Below are 23813 nucleotides of genomic sequence, written 5' to 3'. Positions count from 1 at the left end.
GCTCCCACAGGTCCAACCTGGGTAACCCCCCTCTTAGATATAGATGAGGGATGAGTGTTCTAGGGACTAGAACCCTTTGGTGTGGGGGGGTGTCACAGGGTGACGTGTGTGTGTGTGTGTGTGTGCGCATGCGCCTGCCTGCCGTAATTGACACACTCCCCTGGATGCACGGCACGTGTGAGTAATTAGGCCACAGGTGTGGGCAGTTTGGGGTCTCTTTGTCTGCATTTCTTTTTTAGGTGACGGCAGACGAGCAGAACGAGAGCGCGGCTGAGTCGACAGCAGCTGGTACACCAGGGAAACACCGTGGAAGAACGCATTGGGACGGCTGTTACAGCAGACGGTCATCTTGGTCCCGGCGCGGCGGACAGTGGGTGGTTTACCTCGCGGACGCGTGTACCGGTTGCCGGAACGGAGGAAGCTGCCGCAGCCACCCTGGACGGACAGGTCGCCATACGCCCGGAGAGAGACAACGGAGACGCACGGGGCAAGAGGGGGAAGCCGTGGATGAAAGTGGAGGGGTGGGGACACGTTCCACCCTTCCTCCAGCTAAGTACCCCTCTATTATCGCTATAAACATATTGCCTAGTATACCATCTGCAACTGCTGTCGCCAGCTATTTTATTACAACTTTTTATCCTGGGGAACTACCTTTAACTTTGGGCATCCCGCCATTAGTCGCTACAGGGACAAAAAATCCCAGTAATTTTGGGTTGGGTTTTATTAAGTTGCATGGAAGTTTCGACCTCCTATTTGTTATTCAGTAGTTGCCTTGGTTGGATTTTTTTGGTTTATTTGCTTGGTTGATTTGCTGTGTTTATTTTGTAAACTCCCACCCAAAAAGCTACTATTTTTGCCCTAAACCAGCCAGTCCGGCTAGCGACTTGTAGGTGGTTAAGTGGCCCTGACAGATATTTTGTTGTACTTATCCCCCAAGATACTGGGCCTCTACTGCACGGGGACCCATTGGATGAAGACTCATTGTGGACCACAGCGATTGTTGGACTCTCCGTTTACATTGGACTCTCTGGAGTATCTTTTTATTCTGCTTTTTAACTTTTGTAATAAAGACGTATTTTTAAAAAATCTTAATCCTCTCCTGGGTTTGTTGTGAGGTGCTTGCTCCCAACAGAAACAGTGGCACAGTCCTTACACTCGGTGACATAAGTGCCAGAATTCCATGCTAAAAGGTTTGTGATGTATGATGGTAGTCTACCAAGAAGGGCTTTAAAGATGAATAAAAGCCAATGTCCTTTGCGCCTCTCTTCAAGGGAGGGCCAACCAACTTTCTTGTAGAGCAAGCAATGATGAGTGTCATATCTATCGCCAGTTATAAATCTAAGGGCAGAGTGATAAACAGTGTCCAGGGGCTTCAGAGTTGAAGCAGCAGCATGTTTGTAAATTACATCCCCATAATCCATGACAGACAAAAATACAGCTTCAACAATTGTTTTTCTCGAGTGTACTGGAAAACTTGATTTATTTCTGTACAGAAAGCCAATCTTTTGTCGCAACTTGGAGGCTAGCTCATTCACATGGAACTTGAATGAGAACTCCTCATCAAGCCAGATGCCTAGGTATTTGTATTCTGTGACTCTCTCGATTTCTGAACCGGTTTTGGTGTATAAATGCACACTATTGTAGTCAATGTTTTGGGATCTGGAAAACAACATGAATTTTGTCTTAGTTGCATTAAGAAGTAGTTTATGTCGGATAAGGGATTCTTGAAAAGAGTTAAAAGCAAGTTGCAGATTTGTGATGGCTAGCTGTACAGAATCCGCGATACAATATAAAATTGTGTCATCAGCATAAAAATGAGCATGGCAATCACTTACAGAGGAAACAATATCATTTATATAGACAGTGAAAAGTAAGGGGCCCAGGACAGAACCTTGTGGCACACCTCTATTAGTTACCAAAAATTTAGATTTTGTATGACCAAGTTTAACACACTGACGTCTATCAAATAAATAGCTCTGAAACCAGGTACATGCATTTTTATCCAAACCAATACCATCTAATTTTCTGAGAAGCAAGTGGTGATCAACTGTATCAAATGCTTTAGACAGATCTATAAAAAGAGCAGCGCAGTGATACCTCTTATCTAATGCAGTTATTATATCATTTGACACCAATGTGATGGTGGAGATTGTACTATGATTGGCTCTGAAGCCAGACTGAAAAGGACTTAAGAGTGAGTGGTCTGAAATAAAAGGCTTGAGTTGAGAGTTGACCAAGGATTCCATTACTTTTGCTAGGCAAGGTAATTTGGAGATGGGGCGATAGTTGTTTAAGTCATCCCTTGTGCCACCTTTATGTAAGGGGACTACATGAGCAGTTTTCCATAGTATGGGGAATTTTCCAGTTGAGATGGACAGATTAAAAATGTTGGCAAGGTGCTGTGTGATAACAGGGGCTGCGAGCTTTAAAAAGAAGGAATCCAAATTATCCTCACCAGTAGAGCATTTAGGGTCTATGGATTGTAGTGCATTCAGCACTTCACTGTGTGTGAAGGAACGGAAGGAGAAACTGGTTTGAACCCTAGCACTCTCACTATCAGCATCAGCATCAATGCTATCAGTACTGACTGAAAGAAGCTCTGGATACTCTCTCTCAAATAAAAGTGCAGCATCTGTGAAGTGCTTGTTGAGGATAAGGCAGATCTCTAAGTCATCTGAATCCACAGAATTTCCAGTGTTAATGATTTTTGGCTGAAATTTAGATGTCTTATTTTTGTTCAGATTTACTGCTTTCCAGAACATGGCTGGGTTTGAGGAGGAGCTAGTGATTAGAGCTAAATAGTAATCAGATTTTGATTTTCTCACTGCTGTAGTACATTTATTCCTAAGTTGTCTGAAGTACAACCAGTGTGCAGGGTCACCTGAACGCCTCGCACGAGACCAGGCTTTGTTCTTCTCACGGAACAAAGTTGATAGTTCCTTTGAGAACCAAGGTGCAATTCTGTCTTTGATCCTGAATTTCTTGAGGGGTGCATGTTTATTAATGATTGAAGTAAATGTAACTGTGAAGCAATCAAGAGCCATCTCCACATCAGTGATTTTTTCTGTGAAGTCAGCAAGGCTATGTGAGACATCCTCCAAGAAGAGTTGTTCATTAAAGATCTTGAGATTTCTTTTTGAGACTGTGTGAGATCCTGTTTTTTCTATTTTTGCTCTCCTTACACATGCTATGGGGCAATGATCACTATTACCTAGTTCAAAAACTCCAGTGGCTATAATTTTATCAGCTCTATTAGTGAAAACAAGGTCAATTAAAGTTGATTTTGAAAGGTCCTTCATATTTGGCCTTGTGGGCTCAGTTATAAGCTGAGTTAAATTGAGATTAGAGCATAGATCCCTTAGATAATTTGAGGTGCTGTCGATCCAATTCAAATTGAAATCACCCAAAACAAGCATTTCAAAATCAATATATTTTGAGATAAGATTTGTTAATACATCCACAGAATTTACATCTGCGGATGGAGGTCTATAAACACCAATAACCACCAATGGCAGAGGTCCAAGTTGAACTTTTAAAGCAATAAATTCAAAGCATTTAGACCTAGAAACAGAGTCCAATACAGACACAATTAAACCAGTTTTGGCAAAAACTGCCACTCCACCTCCTCTTCTAGCTCGATCTGCTCTAAACAAACTGTATCCAGCCAAATTTACATCACAATCTTTAATACTTTCCTGTAGCCATGATTCACTTAAAACTAAAATGTCAGGATCAGTCTGTAAAACTAGGACTTTAACATAATCCAAGTTCTTTGACAGGCTTCTAATATTCAGATGAATTATTCCTAGACCATTTCTGCTTTTGTCTGGGTTAAGTGATGGATTTGAAACATGGGTAGGAGCAGCAATGCAAGGTTTCAAAGGAATCAAGATTAAATTTGAAGTGGTGATAGTAGCAGTGGAGTAACAAGTGTGGCTTTTGTTTGAGTGCTTAGGTCTTTTTCTGCTTATAACCGGAATATTGTATATTTGATTATTGTTATAATTATTTATCCCAGACCCATAGTTGTTAGCACTTGGAATGAAAGCTGGGGGTGCGTTTGTGAAACAATAAGTGACAGCGGGGATGAGTGGGGTGGAGTCTCTATTACATTTAGCGAGTGGAGACAGTCAGATGGAGAGAGCTTTGCAGGATCTTAGTGTGAGGTCGATGTTCTGGGATAGAAGGCGGGACCCTGCATGGTTCAGGTGGAGACGGTCATGCTTGAAGAGTTCTGGTCTGTCAAGAAAGGTGGTGAAGTTATCTGCATAGGGGATGCCAGTGCTATTGCAGTAACCTTTAAGCCACACATGAAGCTGCCTGAGTCGGCTAAACTTCATATCGCCAAAAGAGGGAGGAGGGAGGGGCCCAGAGATGATGCATTGCTTATTTGAGTGTAGGATATTGTCAATGAGCTGAATGCAGTCATCTCTGAGCTTCATTGACTGTTGCTGTTTGAGGTCATTTATTCCTCCCAAATGAACCACAACGGCACGGGCAGAGGGGAGTTTACAGAGCAGCGGGGGTATGACGTCATTAAGGTGATTAGCGCAGGCACCTGGGTGACAGGATGTGTAGCACATGTTGATTCGCACATCACGAACCATAGAGGACCCGACTAAAAGAACAGGGGAGCTGCTGGCACACTTCTCATCGGAACCCGATTCAGCAGGCAATCCAGACTCACTAGGAGCGACCCAGCGGTGGAGCGGTAGTTCCGAGTCGCGACGGGCAGGAGGAGCGCGCTTCGGCTGGCGATGGACAGCTCGACCAGGAAAGCTCTCGGTGGTGGCTCGGGGGCGTTGTGACTGTCGGCGCCGATAGCTGTGTGGTTTGAGCAGCGGTGGAGGTGAAACTCGTAGCTGCATCAGCGGAGGGGGAAACGGAGGGAAGTCCTGTTCTTCCAGAGAACTAAACCGGTTTGTGAGCGGAATATCCTCTGAAGAATCTGCAGGAGCAGGTGAACGTGGGGACGACTTATTTCTTCTGTTTTTATTTTTAACTGGGATCCAGGGACCGTGACCAGGAGTTGAGCTGCGGATGTTAGGGTTGGGGGTAAAGCAGGCGAAAACTGCCGACTTTTTCTTGGGTTTCGCTCCCTCTTGTAGCCAGCGGGCTTCGGTACCCCCGGAGGGAGGCTGGGCTACCTGGATGGTGGACTGGGGCTCGGCTTCGGCTAGGACGGGTGGAGCAGTGGTTGGGATGGGGATATCGAGTTGAGGGGGCATCGGGATGGTGGTGTCCAGCTCGGCTTCTGCAGGTGTAGCAGCATCGGCTCCCACGGTGACCACCAGCGACTCCATAAACTCTTCCTCAACCCGGAGTTGGTGGAGGTCGGATATGCGTCCCTCCAGCTCAGCGATGGTGCGGCGGTTGCAGAGGATGGTTTGGCTAAGCTGATGGCAGCGATCACACCCGGATGGCGAGGTGAGTGGACCCATGGTGGTGGTAGATTGTCGCTGTGGGAACAGGGAAACAAACTCCGGCAGCAAAGGTGTGTTGTGTGTTTGTTTCGTTAGCGGCTGGTTAGGCTACCTTGTAAACAGAAGGCTAAACACTTTAAAAACGCTCCTGTGGAGTAGTAGTGCCAGTCACGAGAGACACGGATTGTAAACTTACACACGAGGACTCCACAACGGGAGTCCACGGCGATTTCTTGGCTTTAGAGCAGGCTTAGGTCTCCAGGTAGGAAACTTACCGGTACGGGCCCAAACACTGGGCCCGCTGCGGTGATCAAGCTTCTGTACAGTTACGCTGGTCCAGTCTCGGATTCTGCTGTTGTTTCTCAGATGAGGCGTCTGGTGGCTAGGAGTCTTGATCCAGTTAGAGGTGAGGGTTAAAAGTAACCCGATCAGTCAGTATTGGACAGATAGCTGCGATTTTTCCCACGCTGTCAGTTGACTTGTCGCTTTCAGGACTACATAACAGCTAAAATCCACAGCTGATTCTTAACCAGTTAAACAATATGGTTAAAGATAACCACCATTTAAAAGTGGAAGACAAAAATGTCATTAGTAGTAGATAAAAACACACTAAAAACACACTAATTCAGTTAGTTTTCGTTAGAGCTCCAGCTGGTGCACATAGAAATGGTTCAGTAAGTTTATAAAAATGCCTTTGCAGTGAACAGTCATGTCAGCAGCTGTCTCTGATCAGCAGTGTGAAGACGCGACTCTCACTCCTCAGATCTCACACAGAGACACTGAGGAACCAAACCCAACCCAAAACCCCGGGTACAGAGGCTCAGTGAAGGTGCTGCTGAAGGTGTGGAGGTGGATCAGTGTGTCAGAGGAGACGCTGTAGAAGGACAGAGAGCCAGCAGGCCAGTCCAGATACACTGCCACTCTCTTAGAGGAGGAGGGGGCAGGGATGACTGTTCCTCTGTTATTGTGTCTGGCAGTGAATTCTCGATCAGAACAGATCAGACTCCAGGAGTTTTTATTACATCCAAGCCCAGCATCATCACTGCCTCCTCTCCTGCTGATTCCTCTATAAGTCACTGCTATATCAACTTCTTTTCTGCACATGACCTCCCAATAACAGCGACCAGTCAGACCATCTCTACACAGAATCTGTTTCCAGTGCTCAAACCTCTCTGGGTGATCAGGATATGGCTGCTCTTCTGTCACTGCTGTCACCTTCCTGTTGTCCTCAGACAGGACGAGGTGTCTGTTTGTTGTGTTTGTGTCCAGTTTGAGTTCACAGGAATCTGATGGAGAGAACAAGACACAACAGACCTGCTGTGGTTATTATCTGCTGATTTATTAACAGTTTGATTATTGATTTGTTAAAACTTTGATGATGACACACACTCTGGAAGAGCCATTTATATACAAACTAAACAAGTTATGTTCACTTGGTGGAAACTACATACACAAAATGCTTCATGCATTATTTTCACAGTAAAAACAGAAAAAGGTTATTGCAGTGCATCACTTTGTTATTGTATAATTACATGAAGTTTTTTCATTTCTAGCATATTGAACTTTTAAGAGAAATGTGTAAAAATCAAATTTAGAAACTGATCATGTTTGCAGTGGAGCATCAGATCTGTTTGTGTTTGGTTCAGCAGGTAAAAGCAGCTGAGAACAAACAGCAGAAACTGCAGCTGCACCATCTAAACAGCTGAAGATTTTGTGTTGATGAATCAAACTAAATCCACACTTACACTTCCTCAGGCCTGGTTTCAACCACTGCTCTCCACCATGGTCCACCCTGGAGGAAGAAACAGAGTCAGAGCAGCAGATTCTCTTTGAGGATGGAAACATGGGCAGTAAATAACCTTCCCTATGAAGGATTTAGCAGACCACGTCACTCATATCCACCATTCAACATGAAACAATACTCCTCAGCCCTCTATAGACAAGTTTATGAGCCGTTTCCGCTCTACATCCTAAACTCCTCCCATCGATGCAATCCATTTCCGTTTTGGCGTGCTGGTTTGTTTTTAGCCACAGACATACATAGGTTTTTAGCTAGCTAGCTCTGTCCTGCCGACAAAAGGAAATTAAAGATGGATACTTAAAAAAAAAAAAAAAAAAAAAAAGTGGTTTGGGAACGACGTGTGCGGTAGTGTGCTGGCCTAGTTAACCTGAAGAGTCCACTGATCAGAGAGCCTCGTGAGGTTTAGAATCTTGCCTTGTGTCCCTGTCTATCAGCACCCAGCCATGTTGTTCATTAAATACAGATAAACACAACAAATACTGTGTGCATTGTAGTTTTTAATATTATATATGAATATTTTTATAGTGATGTAATTATGTGGGCTGCTTCTGTATTTTACGGTTTAATACCTGTTAGGATTAAACACGTTCTCTTTCTTGTTGAAGCCATTTGTTTAGTTTCCTCAAAGCAATTAATTCATCCAGTGTTATTAATGTACAGCATGAGCTTACTATGAATGATGAACTGTGTTAAAAGAAACTGTTACACTAAGAAACATAAGGCCTAGCATTCATGATCGTAGTTCAGTGCAATAATGAAATGAAATTACATTTTTACATTTACATAAACTTTTATTTTCACACAAACAGTCAAGGTGGTTGAATCGTGTTCCCATTGTAAGGACATAATTATTAAAACTGAAACCTCACGAGCAGCGAGCTACATGTCCAGACGAAGCTGCGTTAGCATGGAAGTTTGTTTACACCGGCATACGGTGCGCAAACCACTTCCGGCAGAAATAAAGTGCATTTTTGTAGGGTAATGGCGTCCCCCGGGGTTTGGCGCGTAAACTTGTCTATAAGACATTGTGTGTGTCTCTCCATACCTGAGAGCCTCCAGTCTCCAGGTTGGATCCTCCCGTCCAGCAGAGAGCAGCTTCACTCCTGAGTCTCCTGGATGATTGTAGCTCAGGTCCAGCTCTCTCAGATGGGAGGGGTTGGAGCTCAGAGCTGAGGCCAGAGAAGCACAGCCTTCCTGTGTGAGCAGACAGCCTGACAGCCTGCACACCATCACAAACACAATCAGTCCACCACATCATCTGCTTTGTGTTTTCACAAAAACCTACACAGCTTATGAATGTGTTCAGTGACATGAAGCTGCATGGAAATCAGGACTGAACTGGTCATGTGTTGAGCAGGTTGAGGAATCCTGACCTGAGAGCCTCCAGTCTGCAGTGTGGACTCTCCAGTCCAGCAGAGAGACGCTTCACTCCTGAATCCTGCAGATTGTTGTTACTCAGGTCCAGCTCTCTCAGACTAGAGGACTGGGAGCTGAGAACTGAGGCCAGAGCTGCACAGCTTCTCTCTGACAGATTACAGTCACTCAGCCTGAGGAAAGATATATGGACATAGAATTGTTGCTGTAGTATATAATGTGATTCATATATGAATTCTGACTGTATGTAAAGTTGGGTGACTGGAAGAAGGCAAAATTTAGGAATTCCATTCCAATGGGAATGGTAAGTAAAATGTCTTATAAATCCTGATGTTAAACTCACAAGGTCACCCTTTAAATATTCAACATAACTGACCTGAGAGTAGAGTTCTCATATTCTGCCCGAACCCGACCCGACCCGACCTGACCCGAAAATGTCGGGTCGGGGTGGGTCGGGCCTAAAATTTACGTGAATTGGGCGGGTTTCGGATTCTGTGGGGGATTTTTTTTTTTTTTAATTAAAAAAATAGAATTATGTGTTCTGTTATTGATTATGACGTTTCATTTTTATGTGACTGGTGGAGAGAGTGAGAGACTGGATTGGATTTGGAGGCTAAACTTTCCGTGACAGACAGACAACCAGCTGTGCAAGCGCAGCGCAAACAAGTGAGAGAGAGTTGCAGCAGTATCCCGCTGTGCTGGCAGACTCGGCAGCAGGGACGGTTTCTGCTATGGGCAGTGTGGGCAACCGCCCAGGGCGCAATCTACTTGGGGCCCACGAGAAAAAAAAAAAAAAAAAAAAATCGCCAGTTTTCTAGACTACCGTATTGACTCGCACATGCCGCGGCACCATCAGTCGGCATCAGGCGGATCGGCCGCGGCACCGGTCTGCCGGATCTGACAGGTGAGCTGCCTGATGCCGGCCGGTGCCGCAGTGCCACGGCCGAATGGTGCCACGGGGGCGGGGGGGTTGGAGTAGTAACATGAAAGGGCGCAAGCCTATGGCTATGGCGGCAACATGGCGGCAACATAGAACCGCCACTGCTCGGCAGAGTCATAAATCAAAGACACTTTACAACAGAGAAGTAGAGAACAGAAAAATTAATAGCCTACTTTTATGTTTTATGAACAACTGAACATTTGAAGCTGCCTTTCGCCAACTATTATGTCCGTTCTCTCACTGCTAGGCTACTAGAATTTGAGCCACCGGCGCTGCTAAATAATGGCAAATTTGGTGATGTTTTTTTTGGGCTTTATCATGCTGATAAAGTGGGGTCGGGTAGGGCCTCAGGCTGGCCCAGTCGGGCCCGGTTCGGGTCGGGTCTTAATTTTCAGGCCCGATGTGAACTCTACCTGAGAGCCTCCAGTCTGCAGTGTGGACTCTCCAGTCCATCAGAGAGATGCTTCACTCCTGAATCCTGCAGATCATTGTGACTCAGGTCCAGCTCTCTCAGACTAGAGGACTGGGAGCTGAGAACTGAGGCCAGAGCTGCACAGCTTCTCTCTGACAGATTACACACACTCAGCCTGAGGAGGAATCAAAGATGACTGTCATTATTTTCTATCTTGAGTAGAGAGCATCATGTATTTAATATGTCCAGTTTTCTATGAACCTACACAGATTTCCTGGAGGCTTTGACCACTGGCAGCAGCCTCAGAAGAGCCTCCTCTGAAGCAGAGTATTTCTTCAGGTCAAACCCCTCCAGATCTTCTTGAGATAACAGTAAGATGAAGACCAGAGCTGACCACTGAGCAGGAGACAGTTTGTCTGTGGAGAGACTTCCTGAACTCAGGTACTGTTGGATCTCCTCAACTAGAGAATGGTCATTCAGCTCATTCAGACAGTGGAACAGGTTGATGCTTCTCTCTGGAGAGGGATTCTCCTTGATCTTCTCCTTGATGAACTCAACTGCTTCCTGATTGGTCTGTGAGCTACTTCCTGTCTGTGTCTTCAGGCCTCGTAGGAGAGTCTGATTGGTCGGCAGTGAAAGACCCAGGAGGAAGCGCAGGAACAAGTCCAGGTGTCCATTTGGACTCTGTAAGGCCTTGTCCACAGCACTCTGGAGGAGTTTTAGTTCAGATTTCTTGTTGAACAGTACAGACCACCTGAAGGCTGATTGTTCTTCTGACAGCAGATTGACTCCAGAGTTGATGAATGTCAGAAAGACATAAAGAGCAGCCAGAAACTCCTGAAGGCTCAGATGGACGAAGCAGAAAACCTTGTCCTGGTGCAGCCCACGCTCCTCTTTAAAGATCTGTGTGAACACTCCTGAGTACACCGAGGCTGCTCTGATATCAATGCCACACTCTGCCAGGTCTGCTTCATAGAAGATCAGGTTGCCTTTCTCCAGCTGCTCAAAAGCCAGTTTTCCCAGAGACAGGATCAGCTTCCTGGTCTCTGGAGTCCAGACTGGATCTGTCTCTGCTCTCCCATGATACTTCACATTCTGCTTTTTAGTTTGAACCAACAGGAAGTGGATGTACATCTCAGTCAGGGTCTTGGGCAGGTCTCCTCTCTGTCTGGTCTTCAACACGTCCTCCAGAACTGTAGCAGTGATCCAGCAGAAGACTGGGATGTGGCACATGATGTGGACGCTTCGTGACGTCTTGATGTGGGAGATGATTCTGCTGGCCTGCTTCTCATCTCTGAATCTCTTCCTGAAGTATTCCTCCTTCTGTGGGTCAGTGAAGCCTCTCACCTCTGTCACCATGCCAACGCACTCAGGAGGGATCTGATTGGCCGCTGCGGGTCGTGTGGTTATCCAGAGGCGAGCAGAGGGAAGCAGGTTCCCCTTGATGAGGTTTGTCAGCAGAACGTCCACTGAGGTGGACTCTGTAACATCGGTCAGGATCTGGTTGTTCTTGAAGTCCAGAGGAAGTCGACACTCATCCAGACCGTCAAAGATCAACACAACCTGGAACTGCTCAAACCTGCTGATTCCTGCTTCTTTGGTCTCAGTGAAGAAGTGATGAACAAGTTCCACCAAGCTCAACTTTTTCCCTCTCAGCAGATTCAGCTCTCTGAAAGTGAATGGAAATGTGAAGTGGACATGCTTGTTGGCTTTGTGTTGAGCCCAGTCCAGAGTGAACTTCTGTGTTAAGACTGTTTTCCCAATGCCAGCCACTCCCTTTGTCATCACTGTTCTGATTGGTCCATCTCTTCCAGGTGAAGGTTTAAAGATGTCCTCACATGTTATTATTGTTTCTGGTGTGTCTGGTTTCCTGGCTGCTGTTTCAATCCACCTGACCTCATGTTCCTCATTGAGCTCTCCACTCCCTCCCTCTGTGATGTACAGCTCTGTGTAGATCTGATTCAGAAGTGTTGGGTTTCCTGCTTTAGCAATCCCCTCAAACACACACTCACACTTCTTCTTCAGCTTAGATCTGAGTTCACGTTGGCACGCTGCAGCGGCAGTTTCTGAATGAACAAACAACAAAAACATCAGTAAGTGAATGTCACATTAATGAGAGAAATGTGAATATTTGCTGGTAAATGTATCTGAGTTGTGGCTGCATGGCATCCATTTAGCTCATAGCTGCTGGTGGAAAAACCAGTCCTGACTGTCTGCAGCCAAATGTGAAAGGCAACATTTTCCATGTCAACTTTGTGTTCAGCATTTTACACAAATATGAACAAATCAACACTTTAACCAGGTTCTCCATGAGGATTGTGCTCATTTCCCTTCCAATCTGGGATTGCTGAGCTCTTGTTTTAGAAATGTCTGTATTTCCAGCAGAGGTTACAAATGCAAACATTCAGTTTTCCCATCATTCCTCCTTTCCATCCTGTTAAAGGAGTTAAAAGCCTCTTACTGCTCCGCAGATGCTCAGCCAGCTCCTCCTGCTTCATTCTCCTCAGGAGGTGCAGTGTGATCTGCAGAAAAGCCTCCCTGCTGCTCCTCCTCTGCTCTTCCTCCTCACTGTCCAACACCTCCTCATCCTCCCTCTGCCTCTCTGAGCATTCTGGGTAATCTGGACTAAGAGTCCTCTGCAGGTTTTTCAGCTCCTTCTTCACAAAGGTGTTGATGTTCTCCTCCAGCAGCTGCAACAGAAAAATCAAAGAATTCAAGTTCCATTTTCAAATTTGGACCCAAAACACAAAATCAGATCCAGGTTGAAGAGCCTGAAAGTCCAAAGTGCAGCATGGAGACGATTATGAGCTGAGCTGCTGCTCAGTTTGGACCTTGTTGTTCATTATACAACAGTTAGTGTCAGTGGAGCAATCTGATTGGACAAGAGGCGTTCCATGAGAGCTGATGTTCAGTAGAACAGCACTCGCTCTGGTGTCATATCGCTGCATTTACACACCAGAAATATGGAGGCCAGGTGTGTTTGATGCTCCTGGGCAGACTGACCACTGGGAACCTCTGAGCTCTGTTGCTGGACTCTGAGGAGGACACACACACACACACACACACACACACACACATGTGATTAAAGGTGTTGTGCTCTGTCAGGATGAATCCTGGCAGAAACACAAAATGAACTCCATGTTAGAAGCTGCTCTGATTATTGGATGTGATGTTTTGAAAGAGGAAACTCAGTCAACAGAGTCTGAGGGGCCGAACCGACTCTGGATCTTTAAATAATTACCCATCATCAGCAGAGGGCTGTGTGTCTTTGAAGAAAATAGGTCGAATCATAGACCAGTCACTCTTGAAGGATACACAGCTGGGTCCAGGGGAGTCTGGTCTCTCCTGCTGGATCCTGATAGAAACATCATGAACACAGTGAAGGGATCTGTGTCTCTATGAACAACACTGTTTTACTTTCTTAGGAACACTAACATACTCAGATAATAATCATGTACTTATTTTCAGAAACAACATTATGTGTAAGAGCAGGCACGTAGCCAGGGGGTTGCTTGCAGTTGCTATAGCAACACCAAAATGTGGCGAGAAGGAGAAGAAAGAGACTGTTGATTTTCACCCGATCTCAGCGTCTGTGTTGCTTGGCAACCATTCTGTCCACCATCTTGCTGGATTATACACTATTGCTTGGTGGAAGAGTAAATAGTTTTCAATTAATTATTTTGTTGTGGCATTATTCCTAATAAATCATTGACTTTATTTTATGGGCTATATGTAGGGTAACCGTTTTATGGCGTGTTTTATAATGCAGTTCTTTTCTGTGACCTATTCCTTCGCATTCTGCCATTCAGTTAATTCCAAAAAAGGTTATTGTTAAAGGGTTTGTAGGCTAGGGCTATTATGTGCATTTCTCACTGCTGTGAAAAAGCGGCATATAGTTAAATTATCAACAACGAACATCAAATTGATTTTGACAGGCGTAGGGTTACACCATAATGTTTATCTGGTGCACGAGCATATTTCCCAGACGGCCCTGATTTGAATGAGTAGGCCAATCATGACATCCATATCCTTATTTATACTGTTTAATTGGCATTGTAGTAAATTGACAAGCAACTCTGTACAGTTGTATAGCAACTACTAAGCAACTGCAGTGAAAAATTTCTGGCTACGCCCATGTGTAAGAGATAATCTAATGTGAACACACACAGAGCTTTTCCTGTGAATAATGCTGCTGTGCTGATTTGCCTGCTGAGCTCTGAGATGGAGAACAGTCATGGACAGTCAGAGATCCTCATCTCACCTCTTAGCTTTGGTCTGGCTGTCATGTTCCCCAGACAGAGTGCTTTCAGAGGCAGGGAGCCCCTCCTCTCTCTCCTCACACACATCCATAGCCGAGCCCACACCTTGACACAAACACAGCGGCTGATTGATGACAACAAGCTTTCCATGACAGGATGTGTGCTGTCTTCCTGTCAGCACCATGTCACATATACAGAGTGGACGTAACACTCAGAGCAGCCGCCCTTTACATCAAACCCACTGAGCAGCTTCATCTACAAAGGACTTTGAATCCTCTGGGACTCTTCACACATGGACTGGAAACTACTGACCTTTACAAAGCTCTCATTTCAGCCTCTCAGCAACATTCCAATAACTTGAAGTTTAAATGTGTAATTATAATAATTATAAGTCATTGTCTATTTGTTTTACTAATTGCTTTGCTATGTTCAAGTAATTATTTTGATAATTTTCTGATGTTTTTTGTTTGTTTTTTGTGAGAAAGAAATCACGTTAATTTTCTCATGTTTCAAAGGGTCAGTATTGAATGCAGATGATAGCAGTATAAAAAACTAAAAATAAAACGGGTGAAATAATTAAGGAACATGTTTTTCTCTCTTGGTGAGTCAACAGCAGAAAAGGGGAACTTCAGTCAAGCTGATCCAAGCAGGAAAACTCGGTGTTTCCTGTTTTGTTCACCAGTCAAATGAGTTCAGATTAGAATCTACCCTGAACTGACTTTGAACACGGATAAAAAACACATTTAAAAAGTTTACACAAAGTTGATTTTGTCCTCAGTGTCAGAGATTAAAAGTGAACATGACGGCACAATGAATATTTCGCTCTGTAAAACATATAAATCACATGATGACAGACCCTCCCGCCATCTTGTGCTCCCAGTCTGCTCTGCAGTCTTCCAGCTGTGAGACACAAACATCTGTACTGATCCCTGGTCGGGTCTTTACCTGCTGAATCACATCCACATCAAATCCAAGAGACTTTCCAGCTTCATGTGGAGAGGAAACCCAGAGAGAGAAGACACCGCTGCTTCTCCTGTTGCTCAATCTCAACTTTCAGCACAGAGGGAGCAGCACAGCCCGTTCAAAGCAGCACCAGGCTCTGCTTTCACTTTCACATTCTGTTTATGGACCATGAGCGCCCTCATGTGGACAGGAATGGAAGATCTCTCAATCCTTTTCATTCATCCAGAGAATATCAAAGTGAACAGCAGGCTTCTGAACTTTTAGAAATGGCTTGGAAATCTCATTCCAGAGCTACATTAATAATGAAGAGACAGTAAGATCATTATGAAAACATGAATAGATACTGCAAACAAATTCGTAAATAAAAAATAAAGTGCAACAGAGTGTAATCAGACTCCAACCCTTCAACATATGGTTACCAGCCCATATCAGCCCACCTCCTCCTCCCCCCTCCCCTCCTGACCAAGCAGTTGTGTAACCTGATGGGGTACAAATGACGTCCTGAGTCTGTCTATGGAACAGCTCTGTGAGGGCAACCTGCTGCTAAATGTCCCCCTCTGTTTAATGATGGCAGTAAGCAGAATCAGAATGAGTACTCTCCCTCTGTACTCGCCCTCCCCTAATACACACCACGATGGCAGTATCATCAGCTGATTTCTGCATATGACAGAACTCAGAGCTGTACTGGGAGTCTGTTGTGTACAGTGTGAAGAGGAGGGGAGATAGCACAGTCCCCTGTGGTGACCCCGTGCTGCTGGTTACAGTGCTGGACTCAGTGCCTCCAAGCCTGACAAACTGTGGTCTGTTGGGAGGTAGTCAGTAGTCCAAGTCACAAGATGTGGGTCAGCTGTCATGGTGCTCAACTTTTCATGTAATAGATAAACTTGAAAAGTCAAAAAAGAGAATCCTCACAGCGCAGCTTCTTTCATCAAAGTAGGAGAGGGTCCAGTGGAGGAGGTAGAGAACAGCGTCTTTGACTCCTATCCTCTCTCTATACGAGAACTGGAGGCGATCCTGGGCTGCACTTGAGCTTTTAAGAGGAACAGTACTAACCGCTCCAGGGTCTTCATCACATGAGAGGTGAGGGCCACAGACCGAAAGTCCTTGAGATCATTGGGACATGTATTTTTTGGGAACCGAGACAATGCACAGTGTTTTCCAAAGGGAAGGAACTTTCCCCAGGTGCAGGCTTAGATTGTAAACATGCTGGAGAGGCTCCTCCGTCTACACAAAACCTGCACCAAGGGCACAATCTCCCTAACAAGCCCATCGTAACAACTGACAATATGTGTAGCTGATCTGACAGGACTTAGGGCCCCAGTTTGGTGCAATGCGTAAAGACTAAGGGGACGAGGTGATTCCCTAAGGCTGGACCAAGTCTGACAGCTCCCACCACCCAGTCCCAGGCAGCAGGAGGCGCCACATGGTTTCACGTTAACCGGTGTCGAGGCATGTTGTTCTTCTAGTTTGTGGCAGATAAGACACGGACGTGGGCCAGAGCCTCGAGTGTATCATTCCTAACAGCTAACCTTAACCTAACACTGACCTCAACCACTGACACTGACTCTCTCTCTCTCTCTCTCTCTCTCTCTCTCTCTCTCACACACACACACACACACACACACACATACACACACAGTTTGACTTTTCTTTCAGGAGAGCTCCTTTAAATGTTTGTAAGTGTTTTAAAAAATGCTAATTTTTGTTGTTGGTGTTTTATGTGTATTTTTTTTTTCCTCCTATTTTTAAATTTTCATTTTTTAAAATCAATTGTAGCCCCAGGCTAAAAGTCATTTTGACATAAAATAGAAATACTTTGTATATCATGTTCATTTATATAATATGGTTAGAAAAGGATAAAATGGATAAAATGTAGGAAAATAATAATAACAATTAAAAAAAAGCTGTAAACTGTACAGTTAAAAGGTCAGAGGTTGGAGTTCATGTAAACAAGCATAGTTTGTCTGATACACTCCTGATCAAAATCTTAAGACCAGTTGAAAAATTGCAAGAATTTACATTTTGCACTGTTGGATCTTAAGAAGGTTCGAAGTAGAGCTTCAAAATGCAAAAAGAAGAAATGGGAGTGAGACAAAAAAAAATGAGTAAGCAATTTATTGCAAACAACCATTAAAGTGAAATAGGAAATAGAAAATAAATGTGGATTCAGTGTCATTTTCTGTCAGGTATCCACACTGTCATGACCTCCTGATGGCAAAGGCAAAAAGCTTTCTCTCTTTGAACGCAGTCGGATTGTTGAGCTGCATAAGCAAGGCCCAACAACAAGGCCCTCACAGCGTGCCATTGCTGCTGAGGTTGGACGCAGTAAGACAGTCATTTTAAACTTCTTAAAAGATCCAGAGGGTTATGGAACAAAAAAGTCAAGTGGTAGACCCAAAAAAATTTCACCATCCCTGAGCCAGAGGATCCAATTGGCTGATTTCACTGATTAGTCCCTCCTCTCTTCTTGAAGGTGAGGTAATTAGTGAAATCATCTGGTGGAGTTTTTGGTTGGAATGAAAACCTGCAGCCTCTTGGCTCACTACGGCACATGGTTGCCCACCCCTGCTCTATTTACAATACACTACTCAATACAAACGTCCTATCTAAAGAATTTCAAAGTAAGAGTTCAAATTGTAAACATAAACCCTGTTAGCTTACTAAACCAACTGTGAAATTCAAGCTCTTGTGGTGGATTATGAACTTCTCAAGTAGACCGTTCTGATCCAGATCAAAAGAGTTTGGAAAAAACAGGCCTCGTCTGCCCGTGCATTTATGTGGCGCCTTGGAAGCTCTGACATCTGGGCGTTCTCAGTCTGAAAAACAAATGTCCTTGTGGGTGGTCAGAATAATGATCCCAGCATTTCAGAAGACAGAAGCAGCTGGAAGCATGGCGTCCTTCCTCACAACAGTGTCTCAGTGTAAAAACACTTTATCTCATTTGGGGTCCCAAAGTGGGGGTCACATAGAGACCAGCGATTCCCTCAAGTCTGACCCAATACCATGTTGTGGAGGAAGCACCTGAGGTCGTGGTTGTGATGGAGAAAGAGAGCTGAGAAGGTGCTGCCAGCATCCACTGGGCTGCTGTAGAGAGGCTGCAGTATGCTGGACTGAAGGAAGGCCCCCTGACCCTGGTTGAGACTGAGAGCTGCAATGGAGAATCACACAGATAGGATATATCATCTGATGTCTGAGATGGTGGCTGTTGAAGCGCAGTGTAATCAGAAGCTGCTGCAGAGACAGGGATGGGAGGCATATTTGGCAGCTGCAAGAGACCTGGAGGACGCAGCAGAGGCTCTGGTTGTGCAGACTGAGGGACACTGGGAGTCATAGCACCACGTGAATGAGAAGAGGGAGGAACCTGAGAAGGGCTAGAACTCACATGGACCTTTCCAAAGGATTCAGAAGGTTTCTGCTGTGGTTGTACTTGAGGGGGGCGGTTCTGATGTGTTTGTGTTATCCCCCAGCCTCTGGTGAGGTCATGTGACTCCCAGATGGGAACTTGTTGACATTTACTGCTCAAAGGACAGGCTGTCCATCAAACCTCGACACTTTGAATAGAACCCCTTACTTGTTGGCTTAGTGTTGTACTTGCTGTGGCTTGTTCTTTCAACTTCTTTTTAAACTGTGTCGCCTCAACAGGGCTCTGCTTCTTCACGCCCACATTAAACCATCCAAATCACAAATCACTACAGCCGCTGATTCTGTTGCCTTCACTTGGCTGATTTATTCTCATTTTAAACAAAACTAACAAAACATTTCCAAGTCTAATGTGAGTTCAAAGACTGTTGGATGTCCCGTTCTCCACGTTTCCTGCATGTTTGCTAAAGAAAAAAACAAGATGCCACCCTGCCAACACAGCTGATCATCATCTGATTAATCACAATTGTGACGGCCTCCTGCCTGGCAGGGCCTGCTGGGTGTGGTTATGGGTTTCCCCCTGTCTGTTGTTGTGTGTGTTTCTCCCTGTTGCAGGCTGCTGGTGGGCGGAGACTAGTCTTCCCAATTGGGAGCACCTGGCCAGGCTCCCAGGGGTTAAAAGGCCCCCTCTCCTTCCCTCATTCTCCCTCTTATCCACCCTGATGGCACCATGTCTTTTCTTTGGTTGGCTTTGGCCTGATTTAGTTTTATTTCTCTTACACAACACCCCGCACTCACCATTTGTTCACACATCCATCGGCAGACACACTGACATTACAGATTCTCACACTTCACAACTATAGAATGGTTTTGGTTAATTTATGTTAATAAATCTTTAATTCTTTACGTTAAAAACTGTGTACCTCCACTTTTTGTCACGGCTCATGAGCCGGGTCGTGACACAATACATACAAAATAATTGATTAGAGTATTAATTTGAGTATTTATTAATCCATTAGTCAAAAGAAAAGTTTACCTCACCTCGATGAATTACAAAACTGTTAGAATATAATTTGCAGTGAGCAGAAGAAATGGCTCCAACAATGACTCAGCAATTTCTGTGTCGCACATCGCTCCTGTGTGGAAAAAAAAAGTCCTTCGCAGTCACGGCTTAGTTCACTTGTTTTTGTTTGTTTTTTTTTTTTTTTACAAATTCTAAGGCACCTGCTTTGTATTTCGTATTTCTTTCTTTCTTTCTTTCTTCTTTTTTACTTCTTTTTAATTCTTCTCTTGAGAAGCCTTTGGAGTGAACTGTCATGTCAGCAGAAATTCACTTTACATCTGGAAGAGCCATTTACACACAAACTAAACTACATTTACATATATTTCTTTATAGATGTGAATATTGCTCCATTAGTATTATTTTCAAGTTATATTCACTTGGTGGAAACTACATAGACAAATTGCTTCCAGAATAATCTTAACTGTTAAAAAAAATGAAGTGTGTAATTGTTTGTTTTAATTATTATCATTATCATTATTATTATTATCATTAATAGTGCCCTCAGGCCTTTGGCCTGAGGGCACTAATGATATTCTTATATTCTTATTGTTATTGATATTCTTATATTCTTATTGTTATTATTAACAATATTAGTAGCCTATGTATCCATTTTCAAACCGATCAGAATTTGCAATTTCTCGTAATTCAAGTTTCAAATCACGATTTTCGCGCTCATTGAAAAATAATGGGGAATTGGCCGAGACCCATGCATTTTCAATGCTTCATAGCTCCCTCATTCTTTGGCCCACAGACTCCATTCAAAGCTTAAACTGGTCAGCAGAACTTCAACTTTATGTGTGTCATCTTCAATTTTTGAGCCACCTCTGACTTTTGAATGAGTGTGTATTGCGTGAGCTAGATTGGTGACATCACAGGTAGAGTGGAGCAGCCCTGAAAAATCGCCTAAAACTTTTGTCTTTTACTTGCTCTCCTGGCCACAAATTTCAGTCCACATGCATATTTTTTTTTGGAAAAGTAGTAGGAAAACTAGTTCTGCTTTGAAAAATGTGAATACAAAAGCAAAGCAACGTATATTTTTTACACACTGACACGAGGCATGAGTGCCTTCTCACCCCCCATAGACTCCCATTATACCTGGAACCCACAATCTGGGGAGAGAAGGAGAAACACACACTTTTTTAACTCGCCGAATCTCAGGCATTTTTGGGAGTTGGAAAATAATTTCGACACAGCTTGAAAGCCAAAAGCCTTACTTTTCTCATGGTACCTTTTATTTACTGCTTGGACTTACAGCTCGGTAACTTTCAGTCAGTCTGTCAGCCTGAGAGGCAGCAGCCTGATGAGAACTAGCAAGAAAACCTCCTCAAGTGAAAGCCAGTGAGTCATTTATCACACCACTTGTTCACCAAGCACAAGGCTGTAATATGAAAAGCGATATTTTCCCCTGCTTGGTCCAAAACCTGCCTCTTTCAGCTCTCTGTTTAAGCTAAAAGCTAATGACTGTTTACCAGCTCAAGCGAGTGCAGTACAGTGAGGGAGAGAGAGGACAGACCACAGGAGGAGCAAATACTGAGCTTTTTATTCTTTCAAAAAGTCTGTCAGTCTGTCATATTTCACTGATATTTTCAGTTAATCTCTAGATAAATATCTATTTTTTTTGCATTTAAGGTGCATTATTTTGTGGCATAGTTTCATTTCATTTTCTTATTTGATCTAAAAGGGACAGTGTACAGCTCAAACATATACTGTATGTCAATATTTGATGCCATATCTTGCTTTGTTTTGTTTTTTGTTTTTTTTTTTGACACTACAATAAATATGTTTTTTGAAGAATAGTTTGCTGTAGTTGAAGACGAGGACGCGATCCCGTTGTCAAACTTTTTTATACCACTGGATAAGCTAACAGAGCTAACGGCTTCATCGACTGCTCTGGAGCAGCCTATCCCGACCTACTCCAACTTCAAAGGAAAATGTCGCAAATCCCCAACGAGCCTAGAATCTCGTGGAAAACGTTATCGACGTTTTTCTCCTCCTGCTGCCTTAAACTCCAGGTGTGCTTCCCCTGGACTCCCGCCGGTGCCTCACCTGTCCAGCGGAGCACCAGTCGCTGCGGCGGTCAGTGATGACGTCATCAGAAGCAGCGACCCACCAGTTACTTTTGTCTCACCTGACTCTCCCAGTCGGAGCGTAATCCCAGCCACCGCCCCTAGCGGCAGTCCGCAACTTCTCTCCTCCAAACTCTCTGTCTACAGTGGTGGTTGCAAGAACAGGCAACCTGAGATCCTTGTAATTGGCGACTCTATAACGAGATCCATCGAGCTTCCTGGCACAATCACTTTCAGCCTTGCTGGTGCCAAAGTTGCGGATCTAATTGAACTGATCCCAGTGCTCACAGACTCTTACCCTTCTGCCCACACACTGATCGTGTGTACATGTCTGTACCAGTGACGTCATGACTAGACAGTCAGTTGCACTTCGCGATCAACTAGAGTCTCTCGCGGTTACAATTCAGAGCCTTGGCAAAACCTGCATTTTCTCTGAGGAGCATCTTTCCCTGGGTCCTGCTGATCTCTTTCCTCAAAAGATTCCCACTAGGATTTCATTCAATCGTGTCGCCTCCCACCCCAAACATATGAAACATCCAATTAGAAGAGCATATCTAGCTCCCGTTCCACGTTCGGTACTACACGAGCTTAATTCCTCTCTAGCTCATCACCAGTCACTCTCTCCAACTGTCACTGCTCAGACCACACATATCCGTGCTGCAGTTTTCTGTCTTCTTAATGTGAGGTCTCTTGCAAACAAGTCCTTTTTGTGCCAAGATTTCATCATGTCCAACAATATTGACTTCTTCTGTATCACTGAGTCCTGGTTAAGCCCTGAGTACTCCATTCCACTTACTGAAACTTGCCCCCCTAACTATTCATGTCTCAGCCAACCAAGACCGTCTGGTCGCGGGGGTGGAGTAGCTGTTATCTTTAATAACAATTATAAATGCTCCCCTGTCTCCCTCAATAACTTCTCATCTTTTGAGTCTCTGGGTTTTCTGATAAATGGCCAACATCCTATACTGTGTGTGTTAATCTATAGGCCGCCTAAGACAATCACTGTTTTTATTCAAGAGTTTTATGAATTTCTTTCTTCAATTTTGCCCAATTACGATAAAGTGCTTATTATGGGCGACTTTAATATACACGTCTGTTGCCCATCTACTTCTTGTCTTACCACAGATTTTATTACCCTTTTGGAGTCTTTTAGTTTTGAGCAACTGGTTAAAAAGCCAACTCACAATAAGGGGCATACTCTAGACCTTGTGCTGTCTCACTGTGTCTCCGTGGATAATATGGAATTTCCAGACTTCAGTGTCTCTGATCCAACCTGATCTCACAGAAATCCGTGAAATGAGCACAACCTCTTAACAACGCATTGCGTGCTCCTGGCACATAACCTGTTATAATTATGTGTGGCCACCACAGAAACAGCGTCCACTGAAAGTCAATTAGGATCCGTGTCGTATGGCCACCACGCAAACGCTGTCCACTGAAAGTCAATTTCATGTGGGTGGTAGTTCATAGATCCCGGAAGTGCAAATTTAATCAAAATAAAATAATAAAATAAAAAATAAAAAATCGCCAGTTTTCTAGACTAGGCCTACCATATTGACCCGCATAAAAGACGACCCTGATTTTAAGATGACCCCTCTTTTTCAAGACCATTTTTGGAAAATAGGCTACTTTTTAGGCTATATGGACAAAATCTTGTTTGAATAAAAAAGCCACCGGCCTGCATCAGGCGGGTCGGCCGCGGCATCGGCTGGTACCGCGCCCACCCGGTCAGGTCTGCGGGATCTGACAGGTGAGCGGTCAGTGCCGCGGTCGGCCCACCTGGTGCCATGGCCGGTAGGAGTAGTATCTAACATGGAAGGGCGCAAGCCAGTAATTTCGCCTAGGGCGGCACATAGGCAGAACCGCCACTGTATAGTTTATACTGTCATCATTTTCATATTTTTCTAGTCCACAAAAATCACATTTTAAGCCATTTTGAAATCAATGAACGAAATTTTATTTTAATCTGAAAAACACCGGCGTTACCAAGGCAACGCGCTTCATGCAACCTGGTGACTCCCGGCTTCTCGGCTTCAAAGACGTCACGCCGTGGGTGGTGGTTCATAGATCCCGGAAGTGCAAATTTAATCGGTATTCTGAAAAAAAGGTCTGATTATTAGCCATAACGTTGTAACCACCCAAGGCAGACTTA

General features: G+C 44.3%; 1 protein-coding gene across 1 annotated transcript; it reads right to left on the bottom strand.

Moving 5' to 3' along the window:
• Nucleotides 1-6182: 6182 nt before the first annotated feature.
• LOC115357424 (protein NLRC3-like) lies at nucleotides 6183-14300 on the bottom strand. The gene is made up of 8 exons (XM_030048843.1): nucleotides 14256-14300; nucleotides 12907-12936; nucleotides 12412-12640; nucleotides 10216-12016; nucleotides 8598-8771; nucleotides 8270-8443; nucleotides 7169-7215; nucleotides 6183-6709 (listed from the first exon to the last, which is right to left on the bottom strand). Exons 1-8 carry the CDS (start codon nucleotides 14298-14300, stop codon nucleotides 6183-6185), a joined length of 3027 nt encoding a protein of 1008 aa, XP_029904703.1.
• Nucleotides 14301-23813: the final 9513 nt, after the last annotated feature.

The sequence above is a fragment of the Myripristis murdjan genome, chromosome 1, assembly GCF_902150065.1.
Source record: "Myripristis murdjan chromosome 1, fMyrMur1.1, whole genome shotgun sequence".
In the NCBI taxonomy this organism is placed as follows: domain Eukaryota; kingdom Metazoa; phylum Chordata; class Actinopteri; order Holocentriformes; family Holocentridae; genus Myripristis; species Myripristis murdjan.
Note: the sequence above shows the minus strand (reverse complement) of the source record. Positions and strands in the feature narration are given on the sequence as shown.

Excerpts from the sequence above, each read along its gene's own strand:
- LOC115357424 (XM_030048843.1), bottom strand. The coding sequence starts at position 14,300 with ATGGATGTGTGTGAGGAGAGAGAGGAGGGGCTCCCTGCCTCTGAA. Across the intron at positions 12,017-12,411 it reads GGCTGAGCATCTGCGGAGCA|AAACTGCCGCTGCAGCGTGC; the intron begins GTAAGAGGCTTT and ends TTGTTCATTCAG. Across the intron at positions 8,444-8,597 it reads TGCAGACTGGAGGCTCTCAG|GCTGTCAGGCTGTCTGCTCA; the intron begins GTCAGGATTCCT and ends GATGGTGTGCAG.